Source organism: Ahaetulla prasina, chromosome 5 (assembly GCF_028640845.1).
Source record: "Ahaetulla prasina isolate Xishuangbanna chromosome 5, ASM2864084v1, whole genome shotgun sequence".
Lineage (NCBI taxonomy): Eukaryota > Metazoa > Chordata > Lepidosauria > Squamata > Colubridae > Ahaetulla > Ahaetulla prasina.
Genome location: NC_080543.1, coordinates 95,890,752 through 95,909,415, shown reverse-complemented (window position 1 = coordinate 95,909,415; position 18,664 = coordinate 95,890,752). Strand labels below are relative to the sequence as shown.

General features: G+C 38.1%; 1 protein-coding gene across 3 annotated transcripts in view; it reads left to right on the top strand.

Moving 5' to 3' along the window:
- Positions 1–18,664, top strand: part of CRACDL (CRACD like) — a 56,404-nt gene that overhangs the window by 21,202 nt on the left and 16,538 nt on the right. For all 3 annotated transcript variants that reach the window (XM_058184908.1, XM_058184905.1, XM_058184909.1), the window contains 6 exons: positions 7,314–7,395; positions 8,288–8,456; positions 11,112–11,247; positions 11,945–12,106; positions 13,133–13,201; positions 15,205–15,432. In XM_058184908.1, the coding sequence (XP_058040891.1) occupies positions 7,347–7,395; positions 8,288–8,456; positions 11,112–11,247; positions 11,945–12,106; positions 13,133–13,201; positions 15,205–15,432 (813 nt within the window). In that variant the 5' untranslated portion in view covers positions 7,314–7,346. The remainder of the gene's footprint in view (positions 1–7,313; positions 7,396–8,287; positions 8,457–11,111; positions 11,248–11,944; positions 12,107–13,132; positions 13,202–15,204; positions 15,433–18,664) is intronic.

Sequence of the window (18,664 nt, the reverse complement as noted above, 5' to 3'; positions counted from 1 at the left end):
AGATGATTATATTATATAATATTTTCTGATAAATTAAACTAACAATAATCAACAGGTATAAGTAACTATATTTCCTGTGCATTATTTTTAATTTTTTTAAATTGAAAACTGAGATTTTTTTTTTTAAAAATGACATATTTAATTGGTATTTATTGATTTAAAAGTTTTATACAGTTGCCCATCTTATAACCAACTTTGGACAGCTACCAATTAGAAGTTAAAAAAACATACAAAACTATATTAAAATTATAAAACTAGCTATATTAAAATACTGAAAACAACAAAAACCTGGTGCTAAGTCAAACTTCAGATGTACAGCTATCTAACCTTAGCTGAGGGCCTGGGGAAAAAGCCAGATCTTCAATGCTTTATGAAGGAAATAGAATACCATCTAGAATAGGATTTCAAGCAGTTCCAGTGAGAGCTCTATGGCACCGTAAGAATGCTATATGAATATTTTAGCATTATGTTCCATGTTAATAAACTCCAGCTTGTTCAGCTTTGTGTTAGATCCTTGGGGATTACGTCAGATGAGGAAATGTGTTTATCATATAGTGGTTAAAGTCAAATAAGCTTGGCTGCTGCCTAGAATTATTACAGCAAGTTGAGATTGTTTTCATTTCATAATGTCTCCCAGGGAAGTTAGTAATGTTCGCTGTTGAAAGTCAGAGGACAGGGATATTTTGCTTGCTATAGTACCCCCATTTAGTCAAAATGTATCTTCTCATCAAAGGATATCTTATATTCCAATTGGCAATTAACAATAACCTAAATGTGAAACACACCAAAGCACAATCCAATATTTCCATAGTTGAAGAATAAAAAAAATGTGCAATATTTTTTTCAAAAAGCAACTTTGCTGAAAAACATTTAAGGAAAAAAAAGAAATAAAAAACATTTGGTTAAAGTAATAAATAGTAAAAATAATAAAAAACCTTGAAAAATAAACAATAAAAATATTCAATAAAAGAGAAAGAAGCAAAAAAAAGCACCCACCAGAAGTTTAAGGGAAAGTTTAATTTTTTATTTTTTTTTGTCATGCATCATTAAAAAGCTTATATTTGCAAAAAGTGTGTGGCAGCAGCTCTGGAAAAATCATTATTTTCTTGCTGTTCTACCAAAGCCTTTATTTTCTAAATAAATGCAGGATATGGTTCTGCTGGTAGATCTTTAAAGTCTGCTGAGGATGCTGAACATTGTGTATCTTTTTTGATAGTCAGTTCAGAGTTGTATTCCTTTCTTCCTTCTTGGCATGGCCATGTAACTTGTTGCTAGGATGGCTAAAGTGAAGGCTCTTTAGTAGCACTGTCAAGATAAATTACAAGTTAGACATTTGAAAGGTATTGCCCAAAATATAGGACCCCAGAATCTGGCATAAAATTAGAAACTGATGCCTAGCAGAGAGATGAAAAAGTGAAACCCAAGCTTGCTTTGTTTGTTTGTTTGTTTGTTTGTTTTGTTTCCTGTCTTTATTATTTTTACAAATAACTCACCTTCCTCCTCCTATTTTCCCGGCAACAACAACTCTGTGAAATGGATTAGGCTGAGAAAAATGACTGTCCCAAAATCACCAAGCTGGCTTTCATGGCTAAGGCATGACTTGAGCTCAGTTTCCCATTTCATATCCTGGAGTCTTGACTACCAGGGGTCTGCAACCTTAAACACTCAAAGAGCCATTTGGACCCGTTTCCCACAGAAAAGAAAACACCAGGAGCCACCAAACCTGGGTGGGCATGGCCAACTCGACCTCACTCACTTCCACCAGTCACATTACACCCTAGCCATGCCTACCCAGCCAGTAATTAGGGCAGACAACTGGTTGTTAAAAAACACCGGGAACCATAAAACCCTTTGACATCTCTTTCTCCCTCCCTCCCTCTGTATCTCTTTGTCTCTGTCCCAGCCATTTCTCCATCTCCCGCCGTCGCCCTTATCTTCTCAGGCCAGGCGAGGAATGACTGGGAGGGGAGAGTGAGGGGCAGGACCAGCCAGTGGCAGGATCACCTGACAGGGAGCCACAGCAGAGAGCCCAAAGAGCCGCATGTGGCTCTGGAGCCGCAGGCTGCTGACGCCCGGACTAGACCAAAGCGGCTCTAATTATTTTTTAAAAATTGTAATATTTGAGGCTATGTTGTTCCTTGCCTTTCGACCACACCTCAGAGCCTGAAAATTCATCATTACTTCTCTTTACTTTAAAGAGAAATTAATATCTAAACCAGGGGTGTCCAAACTACGGCCCGCGGGCCAATTGCGGCCCGCGGGTCAGTTTTTATTGGCCCGCAGCAAATTCCAAAAATTATAATGAATATGGCCCTTTTCGGCCACCTCCCGGTGCTTGCCCGGTGGTTCGCTGCGAGGCTCGCGGCTCCTCCCCATGGGCGGGGAATAATGAAGGGAGGGGGCGGAGGAGGCGGCGAGCGGGAAAGAGGCTGCTGGCCGTGCCCGACCCCAGGAGTTGTACCCTCGCCTTCCCCGGGCCGCCTGGTGAGGCTCCTCGCGCCTCCACCCCTTGGGCAGGGAATAACGAAGGGAGGGGGCGGAGGAGGAGGCGGCGAGCGGGAAAGAGGCTGCTGGCCATGCCCGACCCCAGGAGTTGTACCCTCGCCTTCCCCGGGCCGCCTGGTGAGGCTCCTCGCGCCTCCACCCCTTGGGCAGGGAATAACGAAGGGAGGGGGCGGAGGAGGCGGCGGTGAGCGGGAAAGAGGCTGCTGGCCGTGCCCGACCCCAGGAGTTGTACCCTCGCCTTCCCCGGGCCGCCTGGTGAGGCTCCTCGCGCCTCCACCCCTTGGGCAGGGAATAACGAAGGGAGGGGGCGGAGGAGGACGCGGCGAGCGGGAAAGAGGCTGCTGGCCGTGCCCGACCCCAGGAGTTGTACCCTCGCCTTCCCCGGGCCGCCTGGTGAGGCTCCTCGCGCCTCCACCCCTTGGGCAGGGAATAACGAAGGGAGGGGGCGGAGGAGGCGGCGGCAAGCGGGAAAGAGGCTGCTGGCCGTGCCCGACCCCAGGAGTTGTACCCTCGCCTTCCCCGGGCCGCCTGGTGAGGCTCCTCGCGCCTCCACCCCTTGGGCAGGGAATAACGAAGGGAGGGGGCGGAGGAGGCGGCGGCGAGCGGGAAAGAGGCTGCTGGCCGTGCCCGACCCCAGGAGTTGTACCCTCGCCTTCCCCAGGCCGCCTGGTGAGGCTCCTCGCGCCTCCATCCCTTGGGCAGGGAATAACGAAGGAGTTTCAAGTTCATACCAAATACAAAACAAAGTTAAGATTGGTGTCCAAACTTGTCTTTAAGATTTGTGGATTTCAATTCCCAGAGTTCCTCAGCCAGCTTTGCTGGCTGAGGGACTCTGGGAGTTGAAGTCCACAAGTCTTAAGGGACCAAGTTTGGACACCCCTGGCCAAGATGAATGAATATGAAACATTTTCCCCCCTTAAATGAAGATGATATCCACATATTGTTGCTTTTTAGTAGACTGACTGTATCCATCTGTATTGTAATGTCCCAGGTTTTCAGGCCTCTGATATAGTCCTAAATATTTACCACGAGTCACCAGAAATGGCAGCACCGAAGAAACGCAAGATAGCAAGTGAGTGTAGAAGATTTCAAACACGGTGGGAAAATGAATATTTCTTTAAAGAAATCAACGGAAAGTGTGTCTGTTTGATTTGCAATGAAGATGTTGCCGTGATGAAAGAGTATAATGTCCGTCGGCACTATGAGACCAAGCATCAGAGCTACGCATCGTACACAGGTGCCAAACGAGCACAGAAATTCAAGCAAATGGCAGCTAGCCTGCAAGCTCAACAACAGTTTTTATTTCGTGCTAACAAAATACAGGAAAACGCCACAGCAACAAGCTATGAAGTCGCAAAACTTATTGCCCAGCATGGCAAACTGTTCTCAGACGGTGATTTCATAAAGCAGTGCCTCATCAAAGTCACAGAAGTAATGTGCCCGGAAAAAGTGCAGGATTTCAACAACGTGACCTTATCCAGAAATACAGTGGTGCGGAGAATCGAGGACTTGTCAGCTAACCTGAAACTTCAGCTGAGAGAGAAAGCTTGTGCTTTTGATTTTTACTCGATAGCATGCGATGAGAGCACAGACGCCACAGACACCGCACAGCTTTTAATTTTTTTGCGGGGAGTCGATGATAATTTTTGCTGTACGGAGGAGCTGCTTGATATGATGAGCCTAAAAGGCACAACGACGGGTGGAAATATTTTTGACGCTGTGTCAGAGGCAGTTGAAAAGATGGGGCTTAAATGGGACAAGCTCTGTGGAGTAACAACGGATGGAGTTCCGGCCATGACGGGTGAGCGCAAAGGAATGGCATCCATGGTGTGCGTCAAGGTAAAAGAGAGCGGAGGTGAGGCTGTTAGGATGCACTGTATAATCCACCAAGAAGCACTGTGTGCCAAGACTGTGCAGCTGGGCGATGTGATGAACACTGTTGTAAAAACTGTCAACATAATTCGAGCTAGAGGACTGTACCACAGGGAATTTCAAGCTTTCTTATCTGACGTGGATGCTGAATACGGGGATGTACTCTACCACTCTGATGTGCGCTGGCTCAGCCGCGGCTTTGTGCTGCAGCGGTTTTATTCGCTGAGATCAGAAATCGACAATTTTTTGAAAGAGAAGGACCGACCTCTTCATGAACTGAGTGACCCTCTGTGGCTGGCAGACCTGGCATTTTTAGTTGATCTTACTCATCATCTGAATACACTGAACAAGAACCTACAAGGCAAAGAACAGCTGGTGTCACACCTGTATGCGCACATGAAAGCCTTCTGTGTAAAGCTCCGCCTGTTTGAGACACAACTACGAAGCTTTAATGCTGCACACTTCCCTGCGCTGTCTGAAATCAAGTCTGCTTTTCCAAAGGCAGACCTTTCTGCTAAAAAGGAGAAATATGTTTCTGTAATTACATCTCTCGTGACAGAATTCAACCAGCGTTTTCAAGATTTTTCTGTCATTGAAAACAAATCAAGCTGTTCTCGACCCCTTCCTGGTGGATGCAGAAGAAGTGGAGGAGAGTCTGCAGTTAGAACTGATTGAAATGCAATGTGATGATTCTCTGAAGAGTCAACATCAGCTTCTCTCCTCCTGACTTCTATCAGAGTTTGGATCATGCCAAGTTTCCTCTGATGAGATGCCATAAAGAATGATGAGCCTGTTCGGCTCAACATACATATGTGAACAAACATTTTCTCTGTTAAATCAGAACAAAAGCAGACTGAGATCCAGAATGACTGATAGCCATCTCTGTGAAGTCCTTCGTGTCTCAACCAGCAAACTTTCTCCTGACATCCCAGCCATCCTTCAATCCAAAGGACAGCATCACTGCTCCCACTGAGAGCAATGTTCTTCACATTATAGGCGAGTTAGAAATACACACAGTAGTCATGTGTCAATATGTCACCTCTTGTGTGTGGCCCGGGCCACACATGAATTTACTAGGCTTATATACTGTTTGTTGTCCAGCCGCATGCCTTTCTGAATAATTATATTTGAAAATATTACATTAAAAATCAACATAACACAAACACACACGTACACAAACATAGAGATACACATGCACATATATATAACTCACACACATATAGTATACTTAAGCCTAAACTGCCCAGGCGGCTGAAAAAAGTGATTTCTGACAGGTTCTCACACTTTTGACTGGTCCTCACACCTACAACTATCTTTACATTTTGCACCCTATCTTGTAACCGTGGTGAAGAGAAGCAGTTGTGAAATGAGTGATGTGGTTGTTAAAAATGCTGCAATGGGCATAAATGTGAGGATGGTCATAAGTGTGAGGACTGGTCAAAAATTACTTTTTTTAGCCCTCTGAGTAGTTTCTATGCCCATAGCCACATCCACTCAGTCACATGAGCAGTTAGCCACGCCCACCAGTCACATGACCACCAAGCCACACCCCAAAATAAGCCACGCCCAAAGAACTGGTACAAAAAAAATTCAGGCCCCCCCCCCCTTATTTTTCTGTATTTGGCCCTCACTCAAAAAACTTTGGACACCCCTGATCTAAACTATACCTTAGTAAATGGGCATAGATGATAACACAAAACCTTCATCATGCAGACTAAAACAAGTCAGTGTTGTAAATATGAATTCTCTACCACTCATCTAATTTTCCAAACACTTCCAGGGAACATCATATCCATAGCACTTTTCCCGTGTTTATACTTAATTCTTTCTAACCCTAAAAGCAGCCAGATAAATAAAGTAGCTGAACTCTTTTCATAGAAAGGAGCTTTTCCTCTAATTGGAGAATATCGACAGGAAAAAGATGCAGGGAAAAAAGTACTGTATCTGTCTGATGCAAGACCAGAAATTGAATCCATGTGGAACAGGATTTAACTTTTACATCTTATAAAATGTCATAATGTATTCAGTCCCCTCTCCATGAGGTATACATAGTAACTGCATAGTAGCCTACTTCATCTAAACTCTTACAAAATTGAAGGCAGAAAAAGCAGAGTCAATGAAAACCAGATAAAATGTCCTGAGAAGATGTGGAATAAATGTATTTGTAATTTGGGCAGGAATGAGCAAAGACACTTGGGAGATTTTCAAACTTCTCCAGAGTCTTGCAACCCCTAATAAAATGGTCAACAAACTTGCAGGTAGCCCACAAAACCAAAACACATGACTGTGTTTTACAACACTTTTTGTTAGAAATTGGCATTTACTTCTGGTTTCCAGCAAAATAATTTGCTTGATGATTGAGGTGATTTTCTTAACAACTTGCTGCAAAATCTGCTGTAAAATTGGGTTGGTCACATACCACAGTCGCTTTATCAGGGAGATTGGCAGCATATAAATGTAATAAATAAATACATATGATCCATTTAATTATTGACACAGCTTATGTCCATAATTTCAGCTCAATTATAGTTGTAAATCAAATCCCAAAGGTGCTTCCCTCTCCCCAGAAGGCAACTGGAAGGCCCCGAGAGGTAGAAAATAACAAAGCAAACAGTTTCTCAATCATTTTTGAGCAATGATATATTTCAAGGAATCAATTAGTTTGTATGTTAAAATGTTCAGCTATGAAAACACAGTGTAAATTACTCTAACTAAGCAATATTATATTAAAATACCACCTATTGACGCATTTATGAGTGACAGGATTATTCTAATTTAAAAATCCTTTTTAAAAATATGACCAGGATTCGGCCCCTAAATGGGAAACCCTGACTAAGGTTCATAGTGAATGTGGTCAGGAGTAAGAAGTAGGTATTGTCAATAAAAAAAAACATGCATTCAACTTTTAAATGTTATTTTTTGTGTTTCTGTGTTAGAGACTACTATAGTGTGTGAATTTTACAAGGACAATGGATACCAAGTTTCAAGAAGCAGAAGGATTTGGGGAAGAAGCTTCAGGTAAATGTCTCATTATAATTATATATTTGAGAAAATACTGATAACTATTAGCAATTCTTTCCACTGTGCAGAATAGGAACTCTGTTTGTTTTAGGTGATTATTATCCAATTTAATCTTAATGCACTTCAGTCAGTTAAAATTTACATAACTAATCAACCCGTCTATTGTATGATTTGTATATGAATGGATATTGTTCCAAAGAAGAAGCTATGTGTTATTATATGTTCACATTTGCAAGTAACATTACCTTACTTTTGAAATATCAAGTGGTGTCTCCTGACTTGTAAGTACTTAGAAACACACATTTCACTTGGCAACCAAATAGTGAAAGTCATATTTAAAAACAAAAATATTTAAATTTTGTTTTATTAGCCGGCAGTACAATCCTATGGATAGTCTATTGAAAAAGAATTCCATTGAATTCACTGATACTTATTTATAGGAAAGTGTAACTATGTTATGTGGAAGAAATATAGCACTTAAGCTCATTAAAGAAAAATATTTGTATGCTTAATATAGTCCTGAATAATTAAAAAATATGCTCATTCTGAACCTTATATTTTATTATGAATGAATTGACATATTCTCTAAATTTGGAATGGACATTTAGCAATTTCAATTTAGGTTAGATTAATTATTCCTGCATGTATATTAAAACCAGAAATATATTTGCAAGTTAGATGATCAATTTTGAAAACAGGCTGATTTTATTTTTGGTATCATTAATTTTTGATTCCTGTTTTCATATTTTTTTCCAATGAAAGCTACAGTCAGTTTTAAAAATTGAGGAATTGTCCGAGTTGGAAAACAATCCTCGTATCAATTTGTTTTGTATCTCTTTGCAAACACTGGCTAAAAGTAATTATTTTTCATTAATACCTATTTACCTAGGAAAGAAGAAGTCAAAGTTTAAATCTATTAAAAAGTTCTTTGGGAAAAGAAAAAGGAAAGAAACATTAACACCTTCAGGAAGTGGTAATATCAACACATGTCAGTCTGCAATTGATATCTCAGCCACACCATCTAGGCATATAGATTATGATTCTGAAGATGATCTGAAGTAAGTCACATGCTTGCCTTTTCCTTCTTTGCAAAGCAAGTTGTTGTTGTTGTTTGAAAAGTAAGGTTATATCTAAAGGGTTATCCTCCATGTGTACAAATGTTTCATTTGTTGAATATCTAGGATACTTCTCTGAAGCTATTGTAAAGACATAATTAGAAGAATGTTCTGATATCCATTCATGCTGGAGAGCAGCAAGCATTGTTAGAAATAGACATTCTTAGTGATAACCCCAATGAGAGGGGCAGATAAACAAACAAACAAACAAATATTCTGAATACTCTTGCTGGTGAAGTACATCAAGCACATACTTCATTATCCTGCCAGCAACTTCTTTTTACCATCCCAGTACAGGTAGTTCTCAATTTACGACCACAATTGATCCCAAAATGTATGTTGCTAAGTGAGAAAATTTTAAGTGAGTTTTGCCCCTTTTTATGACTTTTCTTGTCACAGTCGTTAAGTGAATCATGGCAGTTGTTAAATTAGTAACCTGGTTGTTAAGTGAACCTTGCTTCCCCATTGACTTTGCTTGTCAGAAGGTCACAAAAGATGATCACATGACCCCGGGACACCAACCGTCATAAATATGAACCAGTTACCAAGCATCTGAATGTAAATCACATGACCATGGGGATGCTGGGATGGTCATAAGTGTGAAAAATAGTCATAAATCATTTTTTTCAATGCCACTGTAACTTTGAATGGTCACTAAGCGGTTGTAAGTTGAGGACTACCTGTATTATGTAGGAGAATAATATCCTCCCAAAATTCTTCCCCTTTTATGTCTGGATGGACAGTTTTCGGTTAGTCAGTCTGCTGTTTGATTTCATGACTTTCTAAACATTTATGCTTCAGAGCCAAAACATCCCAAAGGTGTTTTTTCAAGACATTCAGAGTCAAAACTGAAAAGGTGCTGTGGGGCAGGTTCCATAAACAACTTGCTCCTGATAGTTCTGCACTCCCAGAAAAATGCATTAGAGTTAAATGGACCCTGACAGCATACACACACCTGCTGTAACCTTGACTGTGCCTCTTTAACTCCAAAGCACAATTTCTTGGATTTGTGTGACTATTTGTGATCCTAGGAAAAGATGCAGTTTCTTTAAGGAAGTATCAAGAGGTGCAAGGGTGTGTATCCATGTCTTACTCCAAAGCACCTTTTCAATTTTGGATCTGAAGTGCAGCATAGCTTTATTTATTTATTTATTTATTTATTTATTTATTTATTTATTTATTTATTTATTTATTTATTTATTTAATTTATTTAATTTATATACCGCCCTTCTCCCGAAGGACTCAGAGCGGTTTACAGCCAGGGGAAAAAGCACAAATCAGAAAAGTTAAAAAACATTTAAAAACTAATTAAATTAAAGTCTGAAGGAATTTAAGATTATAATAAAACCCCAATAAAAAACTTCATTAAGCCAGCCTTGCACAATGAAATAGAAAGGTTTTTAGCTCGCGGCGAAAGGTCCGGAGATCAGGAAGTTGACGTATCCTCGGAGGCAGCTCATTCCAGAGGGCAGGAGCCCCCACAGAGAAGGCTCTCCCCCTGGGAGTGTGAGTGTGTGCTATTTTCATTACTAGTTTAGAATATTTTCAAACTATCTGGTCATTTTCATTTGTAGTAAGCTATATTGGGAAAAGTAAACTTTATGAAGTCAATAAAATAAGTAAATGTTCCAGAATGTTGTCTTATAATGCTAATAAGGAATGCTGTGCTCAATATTGCCATTAGAAGGTGCTATTGTACAAAATCATAATGGTTTTATCTCCTATTAGTACTACTATTAAAATGACTTCAAAGTCAATGTTCAGAAAGGTTACTGTAAAAATTCTGGAAATTTATCCTCATGCAGGATAAAAAGAGCAATGGAAATGATAGTTCAATAAATATGGAAAGCACTAGATTGAAGAAGGATAATATTACTTTGCTATTTTTACTGAACATATTTGTATCAGGTGTTAGGAGACCCTCATAGTTCTTATTTACAGTTTCTCTTTTTTGTGTTCATTGCTATAGCACCTTTATTTAATGAAGAAATATTTAATTTTAAGTCTTAATATTTGGAAGGATAATATAAATTAACATCAATTGTTAAATGTCAACAGCACAAATTTCCAAGATTCTGTAATCTCCTATCTCAATAAAATTAGTTTTAGCATTTGCATGGAGTTGATTTTTGGTCTAATCTACCTACGGTAGTTGGCTGACAAGTACTTGGTGCCTACAACTTCAGCTTGGAACTGACTGGACTAAAATTGTCTGAAGAATTGCAGACCCCAGTTGGAAATATGTTATCTAGAATCCTTTTCAATTATATGAACATATTGGGCATCTCTTATGACTGAAACCCACATTATTCATTAGCCAATTTATTGGTTAGATCCTTCTAACTAAATTATGGGATTATATACTTTTTTCTACCTGAGAATCTAGATCTCTAGTGGGCCTGGTATTAAAAATAATGTGTGTATGTAAAATCATGAAGACCAAAATACGTCAGATACTGTTATAGGACATCTTTCTTCAGCCATTCCTCCCCTCATTACATTCCTACTCAAATTTGCATTGCAAATAGACTTCATTACTTGAAAAGAAAGACCAGGTTTAAATATGTGTTGTGTTATTAGTTTTCCATATTCTCCTAGGATGCACAGAACTATCATGGGAAACAGAGCTTTGTCACATGACAGCATTTTCATTTCTGAGACTCCACAAGAATCACCTAGGCCAGTTCGAGTATTTTCTCAGGAAAATGTTTCTGATCGAATTAGGTCTTTGCAGGTAAATACCATTGAAATAATTAATTTCCATTATTTCCAGATTCTTTCATTTCTGATATGATTGCAGATTTGTGTTTGATTTTAGTATACGCAGTGTGATATTCAACATGGAAATCAACAGAAACATTTGTAATAGGGTTTCTCTAAATTAATGATGTGGAGAATTTAGTCATGCAAGGAACTTGAATATCAAGATGATTATATGATGGCTAATCTACACCGAAAGCCAAAAATTACCTTTTGAAGAGGGCAGTAAGGATGTGCTCATTCTGTGCATAGTTTCGGAACAAATATCCTATCCTTCTTTATTAGTAATTAGTGTGAAGAACTGTGAACAGAATATAATTGCTTGTTCATTTTCCTGCTACTAAACTCCCTTGACCTATGCCTTTGGCCCCAAGGGCAGGTTCAACATTGTTTTGTTTATTTTTTACAACATAATTTACTAAAAGTGGGTCACAACAATAAGTAAGCATTGTATAAAATCACACTCTCCTTGTATATAATCAAATCAGGTAAAGGGCAAGAGGCTGAATAAATGACATTATCCATATGCATCTTTCTGCTGGGCACAAAAAGAAAGTATACTTATGATTTTGGAAACAGCAGATGATCACATCATTTTTTCTTTTATGAAAGCAAAAATATTATTTTAGTAGTATAAGAAATGTATTAAAACTCAATATTTGGTATTGTAGGTGAAACTCCAGCAAAACTGGAAAATGGGTCTCTCCTATCCATTTGGAATGCCTTCCAAAAAACAAGAGGATGCGGGAATGAGTTCAGAAGACGATGGCTTACCCAGGAGCCCACCAGAAACGTATTTGCTACAAGAAATTCTAAATCCCAATACACCAAAGGTAGGATAAATTGGGAAACGCATTTTATAATTATGGATTATATTTATTATCTGAATTCATATTTCTAGTAATAGTAACAGTCAGAAGTTTAATAATAAAGATATTCAAATATTTGTTTGAATAAGAATTGATAAGATCCTATTTTTCTAAAGGGAAAGGTTCTTTGAAAAATGCATAAACATAAGAATAATCGTAAGAAATGGAATAGCCTAGATTCATGTCAAATGATAGAGGGAATATTTATTGTAGTAGATTTCTCAGAGATCTATTTCATTCCTTCCGGACTGTGATACTGTTCAGAAAGAAAAGCTTCAAAAAAATTTAAAAATGAAATAGAAAGAAAATATCAGCTAATCTGAAGGTCTTTTCAACTTTCATCTAATTGTGGCACAAACATGCCTAGGCAACATCTTTTTTTCCCCTGTGGTTTTCTCACAATGTTGCCTTTACTTCATTTCCAGCAGATGAGTGAGATAGGCATTACATTTTCTGGGCTATACCAAAGTTAAAGCAGTGCTTTCTTCCTTGTTTTGACATATCAGAGATTTAAGGTGTATAACATCTATTAAGCTTTGCTACCAATGATTTTGGAGAAAAATCAGGAGTCTGCAATGGTTGGGAATAGAAACAATGAACAGGAGAAGGATTGGTTCAAGGCTGGATGGAGAACACTTCAGTTCATCAGTTGTGAAAGCCCCTTACTCTGATATTTTCTTTAAGAAAACTGTGTAAATACTAGAAAATATGGTCAGCATTCTTCTAAAAACAATCTCCACTATCATATTTACAGATTACTCCTAATTTTTAGAGCTCTATAGAAACATTCTTATTGCCTGTGTGACGTTCGTATAGCATTGTGTTTGTATAGCACAGCATGCTGGCTGGGGAATTCTGGGAGTTGAAGTTCACATAACTTAAAGTTGCCAACTTTGAAAAAATACTGGCATAGTAGGGACTATAGCTTTTGTTTATATTTCATTTCATTTTGTCATCTATTACTGAAACTTTTCCTCATTCCACCCACAGTTTTCGGATTCTCATAAGCATCATAGCGCTTTGAGTTTAACTGGAACGGGCAGTGAAGAAGAAGAACAGGTAATTTAATATATTTTTATTTATTTTTATTTATTTATTTTTGTCACAACAATATACACAAGCATCACACAAAATGATTATATAGTATATAAACATATATATGAGGAAAAAAATTGCATCTATTCTTAACAGCAATGCTGCAATATTTCATGGGAGGCCTGAATTCTTAGAAAGGTTTCAGGGATGGGTTGCAACACTTTTCTTAAGAACTGTTAATGAAGGATATCATTAGCTGCATTACACCTATTGTCATCTATTTTTATTTCAAACACGGCTAAGGAAGAAATGAATGCACATTTTATTTGCTAGGCTGGGAGTCACCTGAAAGGAAAGTGTGAAGTATTTGAACAGTTTCCCCCACATTGTCTTTAAAAGTTAATTTTGAACAGGTCTAAAGATTATCTCCAAGGTCTTTTGATTAGCCCTTTTATTCTTCTCTAATTGATTGGCCACATTTCCTCCTTAACAGTCAAAATTGCAACTGCTTTGCTGATGAAGGCTCTGGCTATTCTGTTTGAAAGCATTGTTATTCTTTCCCAAAGCTCTCTTTAACAGAATGGCTGCCTCTCTTCAATCAGCAGCACAGGCAAGCAGCAGATTGAAGAATGGCTTTAGTAGCCTCTTGAAGGACCCCGTTTATTCTCTCATCTGGAGAAGAGCTAATAGGCATGTGGGAGATAGAAGGGACAATTGGAACAGTACAAATGGAGAAGAAAGCAAGTAATACACAAAGAAATTACTACTTTTCTTTCCGAAGTGAACACTTTCTGTGTGTAGATCATGATAACGAATATTGTAACAATGATCACCATTCTATTTTAATCAACTGTTTCTACTATCCATTGTTCTGAAATATGAAGCACAGGTCATTGTTTCTTTTGCCAAACTTGAGATTTGTTTTGATGATAAGCTGCCAAACAAACTCTTTTCAGTTTTCTGAAAGAAGAAAGAAAAGAAGCACAATATCACAAGCAACATGGTTATGAAAAGTCCACAACTTTTATTTTTTTTAATGGACAATATGATTATTTTGTTGCTTAGCTGCAGCAAAAATTTAACTGTAACAATGTGTTGGAAGAAATGTCCATCTGAGTTCAGTTCCAAGTGGGGAAAAAGACACTGGAAACATGGAGAGTGCTTGGAAAGATGGTTTAATGGTGGACAGGAATCTCATGGCTTGAGTTCCTGAGTAGAAAAGGTGATCACATGTTTCAAGGTGTTGGATGAAGAACCAGAGAGGAAAGGAGAAGAAGAGAAGAAGAAGAGAGAAGAGCAGAAGGGCAGAACAAGATGCTGAGTGCCTGAGTTTATACTCTCTGTGGGGCCCCACTTTGGTGTTTCCTGTTCCTGTATAAGAAATGTACCTTGATTGATCTAGGGGTCTTAGCTAGCTTTGTAGGTTATCTCTCAAGCTTGCTTGAGCCTTGCCATGTGGTGAGTTTCTGTTGCTAGATGGGTCCTATTGTGTTGCAGATGATGGTCCATTGACAAAGGTGGGGGGAATGAGTGAGCTTGGCTGAGGCCTTAATGGCCCATTGAAAAAGGTCTGAGGAGGCAGGAAGCTGCTTTGTCTTTAAAACAGGTTTCTCCATTTCTCATCCAGGGAAACAAAATACTCTGCCCTATTCAATATTTTCCAAAATATTTCATTTTTCTAGGAAAGGGTGAGTGCTAACTTTGTACAAATGTGTGTCAGCAAATTGCAAATTACTTACTATTCAACAAATGTTGATGTGTTAGGGGCCTGTTTTTCTGGCTTTTCCTGTTTTTTGTTTTTTTCCCCATAGTTTAAATAAATAAAATAGGAAAATTAACTTCTGCTTACAGAAAAAATATAAACAGATATAAACAAACTATGGATAATTTGAAAGCAGTGTTAATTCTAATGATGATGAAATAAGAGTATGTAACAACATTTAGGAATTTTGTGGTTTTTATTTTATTTTCTTTTAAAATTCTTATAGATTTGCTTTGATGCTGTTCCCCTTCCCCTTTTTCTTTAGGTCACAAAAAGTCCTTCAAGATCCTGTTCTACAGAAAGTCAGCTGTTCTCCCATCAGCCAAAAGCTACAATTATAACTGAACAAACATTTGATAGCAGCTGTTTGCCTGCTGCTGATTTTGATATTCTTCCGGAATTATCCTCTTGCTTGGATAATTCTGCTGCTAAGCACAAGCTTTCAATAAAACCACGGAATCAGAGATCTAGTAAAATAAGAAGACTACCTTTGGTAATTGATGAGAACTGGAGGGAGGGAGGGAGGGAGAGAAGGAGAGAGAAGCTTTTGAAAGAGGAAATATTTGTGGATGGAGATTTATTTTTCTCTATAGGCTCTCCCTATGATGTAATAATAGGAAAACAAAGCCTACTTTTTTTTATTCAAAACGTTTTACCAAAAAAAAAAATCCCCCCCTTTTCTCCCCAACCCCCCCTTCACTAATCCCTCCCCCCTCCCCCCTGACTTCCCAGATGAAGCATAAGGTATAGTTAAAAATAAAACAAACATATGCTAAGAAGATTTCCCCCCAAAACTATTATACCAATTTTCCCTCTCTAGCTCTGACTTCCTCCTAACATAACCAAAATCCTTCAAGAAAAAAAATAAAAATAAAAAAATTAACAATTAAGAGTAACAAAATATGTAAATCAATAAAACAAATTAATCCTAAAGTATTTAAAACCAACTAAAGCATAAAAATCCAATCCAATTCAAAGAATATCTCCCTTATAGCTTCTATAACCATATAATTTTTCCCCCAGGTCTTTCTTACATAAACTCTTTCAAAAATATTCTATTCAAAATACAATACAACACATTATAAAATTTCAATACCAAGAATTACAGTAGCTATTCAAATTTAGTCCTTCCTCGTCAAAATCCAGTATAAATCCAAATACCTAGTCTTTTATGATAGATATAAAACATATAATCAACCCATTTCTTCCAGATCTTCCTCACATATTGTCTTTCAGGGACAGTAATATTTTTGTCTGTTAATAATTCAAAGGATAATACTTTTGTCTCTTGCCATTTTTTTTGATGCGTTAGTCTCTGTCTTTCCTTCATTACTCCTTTTGAAAAGTCAGTCACAATATTGCCTAATAGTTCCTTATGTTCAAAAATCCACAAATTACTACCATATATTCCATCAATCCAAAGAGAGAATTCTTGAAAAGCATTAAGCCTGTAAATTTTTTTGGTTCGGGAGACAGCCTCCTGTAACACAAATTCTGACATTTCATCCAAACTATTTAAAGGAAACTTCTTTACATCAACTTGTTTATTCATGATCATATCTTCATATTTATCCATTTTCGATTGTATCTCCTCCATTGCATTTAAGTCCTGATCACACTGGTTAATTTCCTCCAAGCCTTGATCCAAAAAGTCCCCATTTTTGTTCAGTTCGTATTTTTGAATAATTAAATACATTCTTTCTGTGTATCCTGTATAAAGTCACGAATCCATTCTTCTGAAAGAACCTTCATGGCAAAGTTCTTGCTGAAAATCCCCTTATGAAATACTTAAACAACGTAATATAATCCAACAATCCAGAATCCAACACAATAAGATGAAGTCTCCATTCAGTTTCGATTTCGCAGCAAGGCTATCGGTCTATTTGCAGTTAGTCTCAAACGCCATTTTAAGATATGGAAAAAAATTTTTCTCTCTTTAAAAAAAGGAGGAAGTCAGGAAATCAACAATACTTGCAAACCAGTAATTTTTCACTCATGCTTCTTCCGCCTGCTTATAGAAATCCACAAAAAAAAATCAATTGTTAGCAGAACTTGGACACTTTCCTCTTTTCCTGCTGTTGCAGGAGACACGCTGGATACTGGAGATAGGAGGAATTCAATGGGATTCGACCTTTCGGGACTTTGCATAACAAAAACAAAGCCCCTAGGGGAATCTACCACTCTCCCCCCTGCTCTTTCCCCTGCTCTGTCAACCAGAGAGGGAAAATTAAGTCGGGAACAGCTGTTCGTAGCTATTTACACCGGCTTTTACAATATCCAGTGTGGAGTGCCATAAATTAGCACCCAGCGAGAAAGGTGGCGCCAAGCGGAAGTCGAAAACAAAGCCTACTTGATGAGCAACAAGGATATGCCAAGTATTTAAAAGAGACACTTTGCTAAGCATGTTAAAGTCAGTGATGTTCCCTTCCTCAAAACACAAAAATAATCACATGCTTCAGAAGGCTCAAGCAACTACTTCAGAGATTTCCCTCAACTATCTGTGCACATGAATGGGGATATGCACCTATTCTGATGTACTGGGTAGTTCCAGGAAAGTATGGCCTAATCATACATGTGCCAACAGCTGGGAAGGGTGGCCTTTGAAGCAGCCCCACAAATATTTTGAAGAATTGGATGCTTTGACACCTCAAGGGGGGATCCTCTGTGCTGATGCATTTTGTGAAAAATCCCATTCTAAAGCTTTGCACTGTCCTATTGAATAGGTACACCATGATATACAGGAAGTCCTCTACTTACAACCTTTCATTTAGTGATCATTCAAAGTTACAGTGGTACTGAAAAAAGTGACTTATGACTTATACAGTAGGTAGAGACAAGAATTATAAGCACATGTTGAGAAGTAACTTTGAATTCTAATTTACGTGAAGACAAAAAGGTGTATCATGGTATACTATTTAGCCCTCCACTGCAGTTCATTAATCCAAACGTGTTTTCCTAGCATCATGTAGCAATTGCAGAGAGCAGCTGTATGATCATAGGAAAGGCATGAGTGCTTCAAGGAATTGCAGACAAGTAGAACCTTCGTGCATCACTATGTATTTCAAAGATCCATTCTTGCCTTTGAATTCAAAATACTGCACACTCCCAATAAAAAATAAACTATAAAAAATAAAGTTAGCCACAGTTGTAGGCTGAAATTACGCAGTTTTTAAAAAAGCATGAAGAATGAAGAAACTATGAAATAATCTGTTCCTTGGACAAAGGTGGCTGTGAGTTCTTGGTGCTCTCTGAGCTTGCTTGTTTGCTTGTAGATATTTCATTACCTATCTAGGTAGTGCTAGAACACCCACTATGATTGATAATGTTATCTAGTCAAGTAATGAAACATATGCAAGCAAACAACCAAGCTCAGAGATCACCAAGGTTTCTACAATCAAACCATGAGCTACAAATATTCTCTTCTGTTGAAAGATGCAGCTATTTTAAAGGTTCAGAAGTGCTTCATAGATGTACTTTCAAATCTCCTTTTTTTGCACAATCGCAGTATTTAATTGTTAAAGATAGAAAGAGAATAAGAGATTAACAGGATTTCACTTCCATTTATTATATAATGATTTCTAATTAATAATGAAAAAAATGGACGTATAACTTTTTAAAAGATAATCAATGGAGAGTTGTCTCCTGATTTTCTGAATTATAACAATTTCCAAATGATGACTGTCTTAATCTTTGCAATCAGAACAACAAAATCTTAACAATTGCTG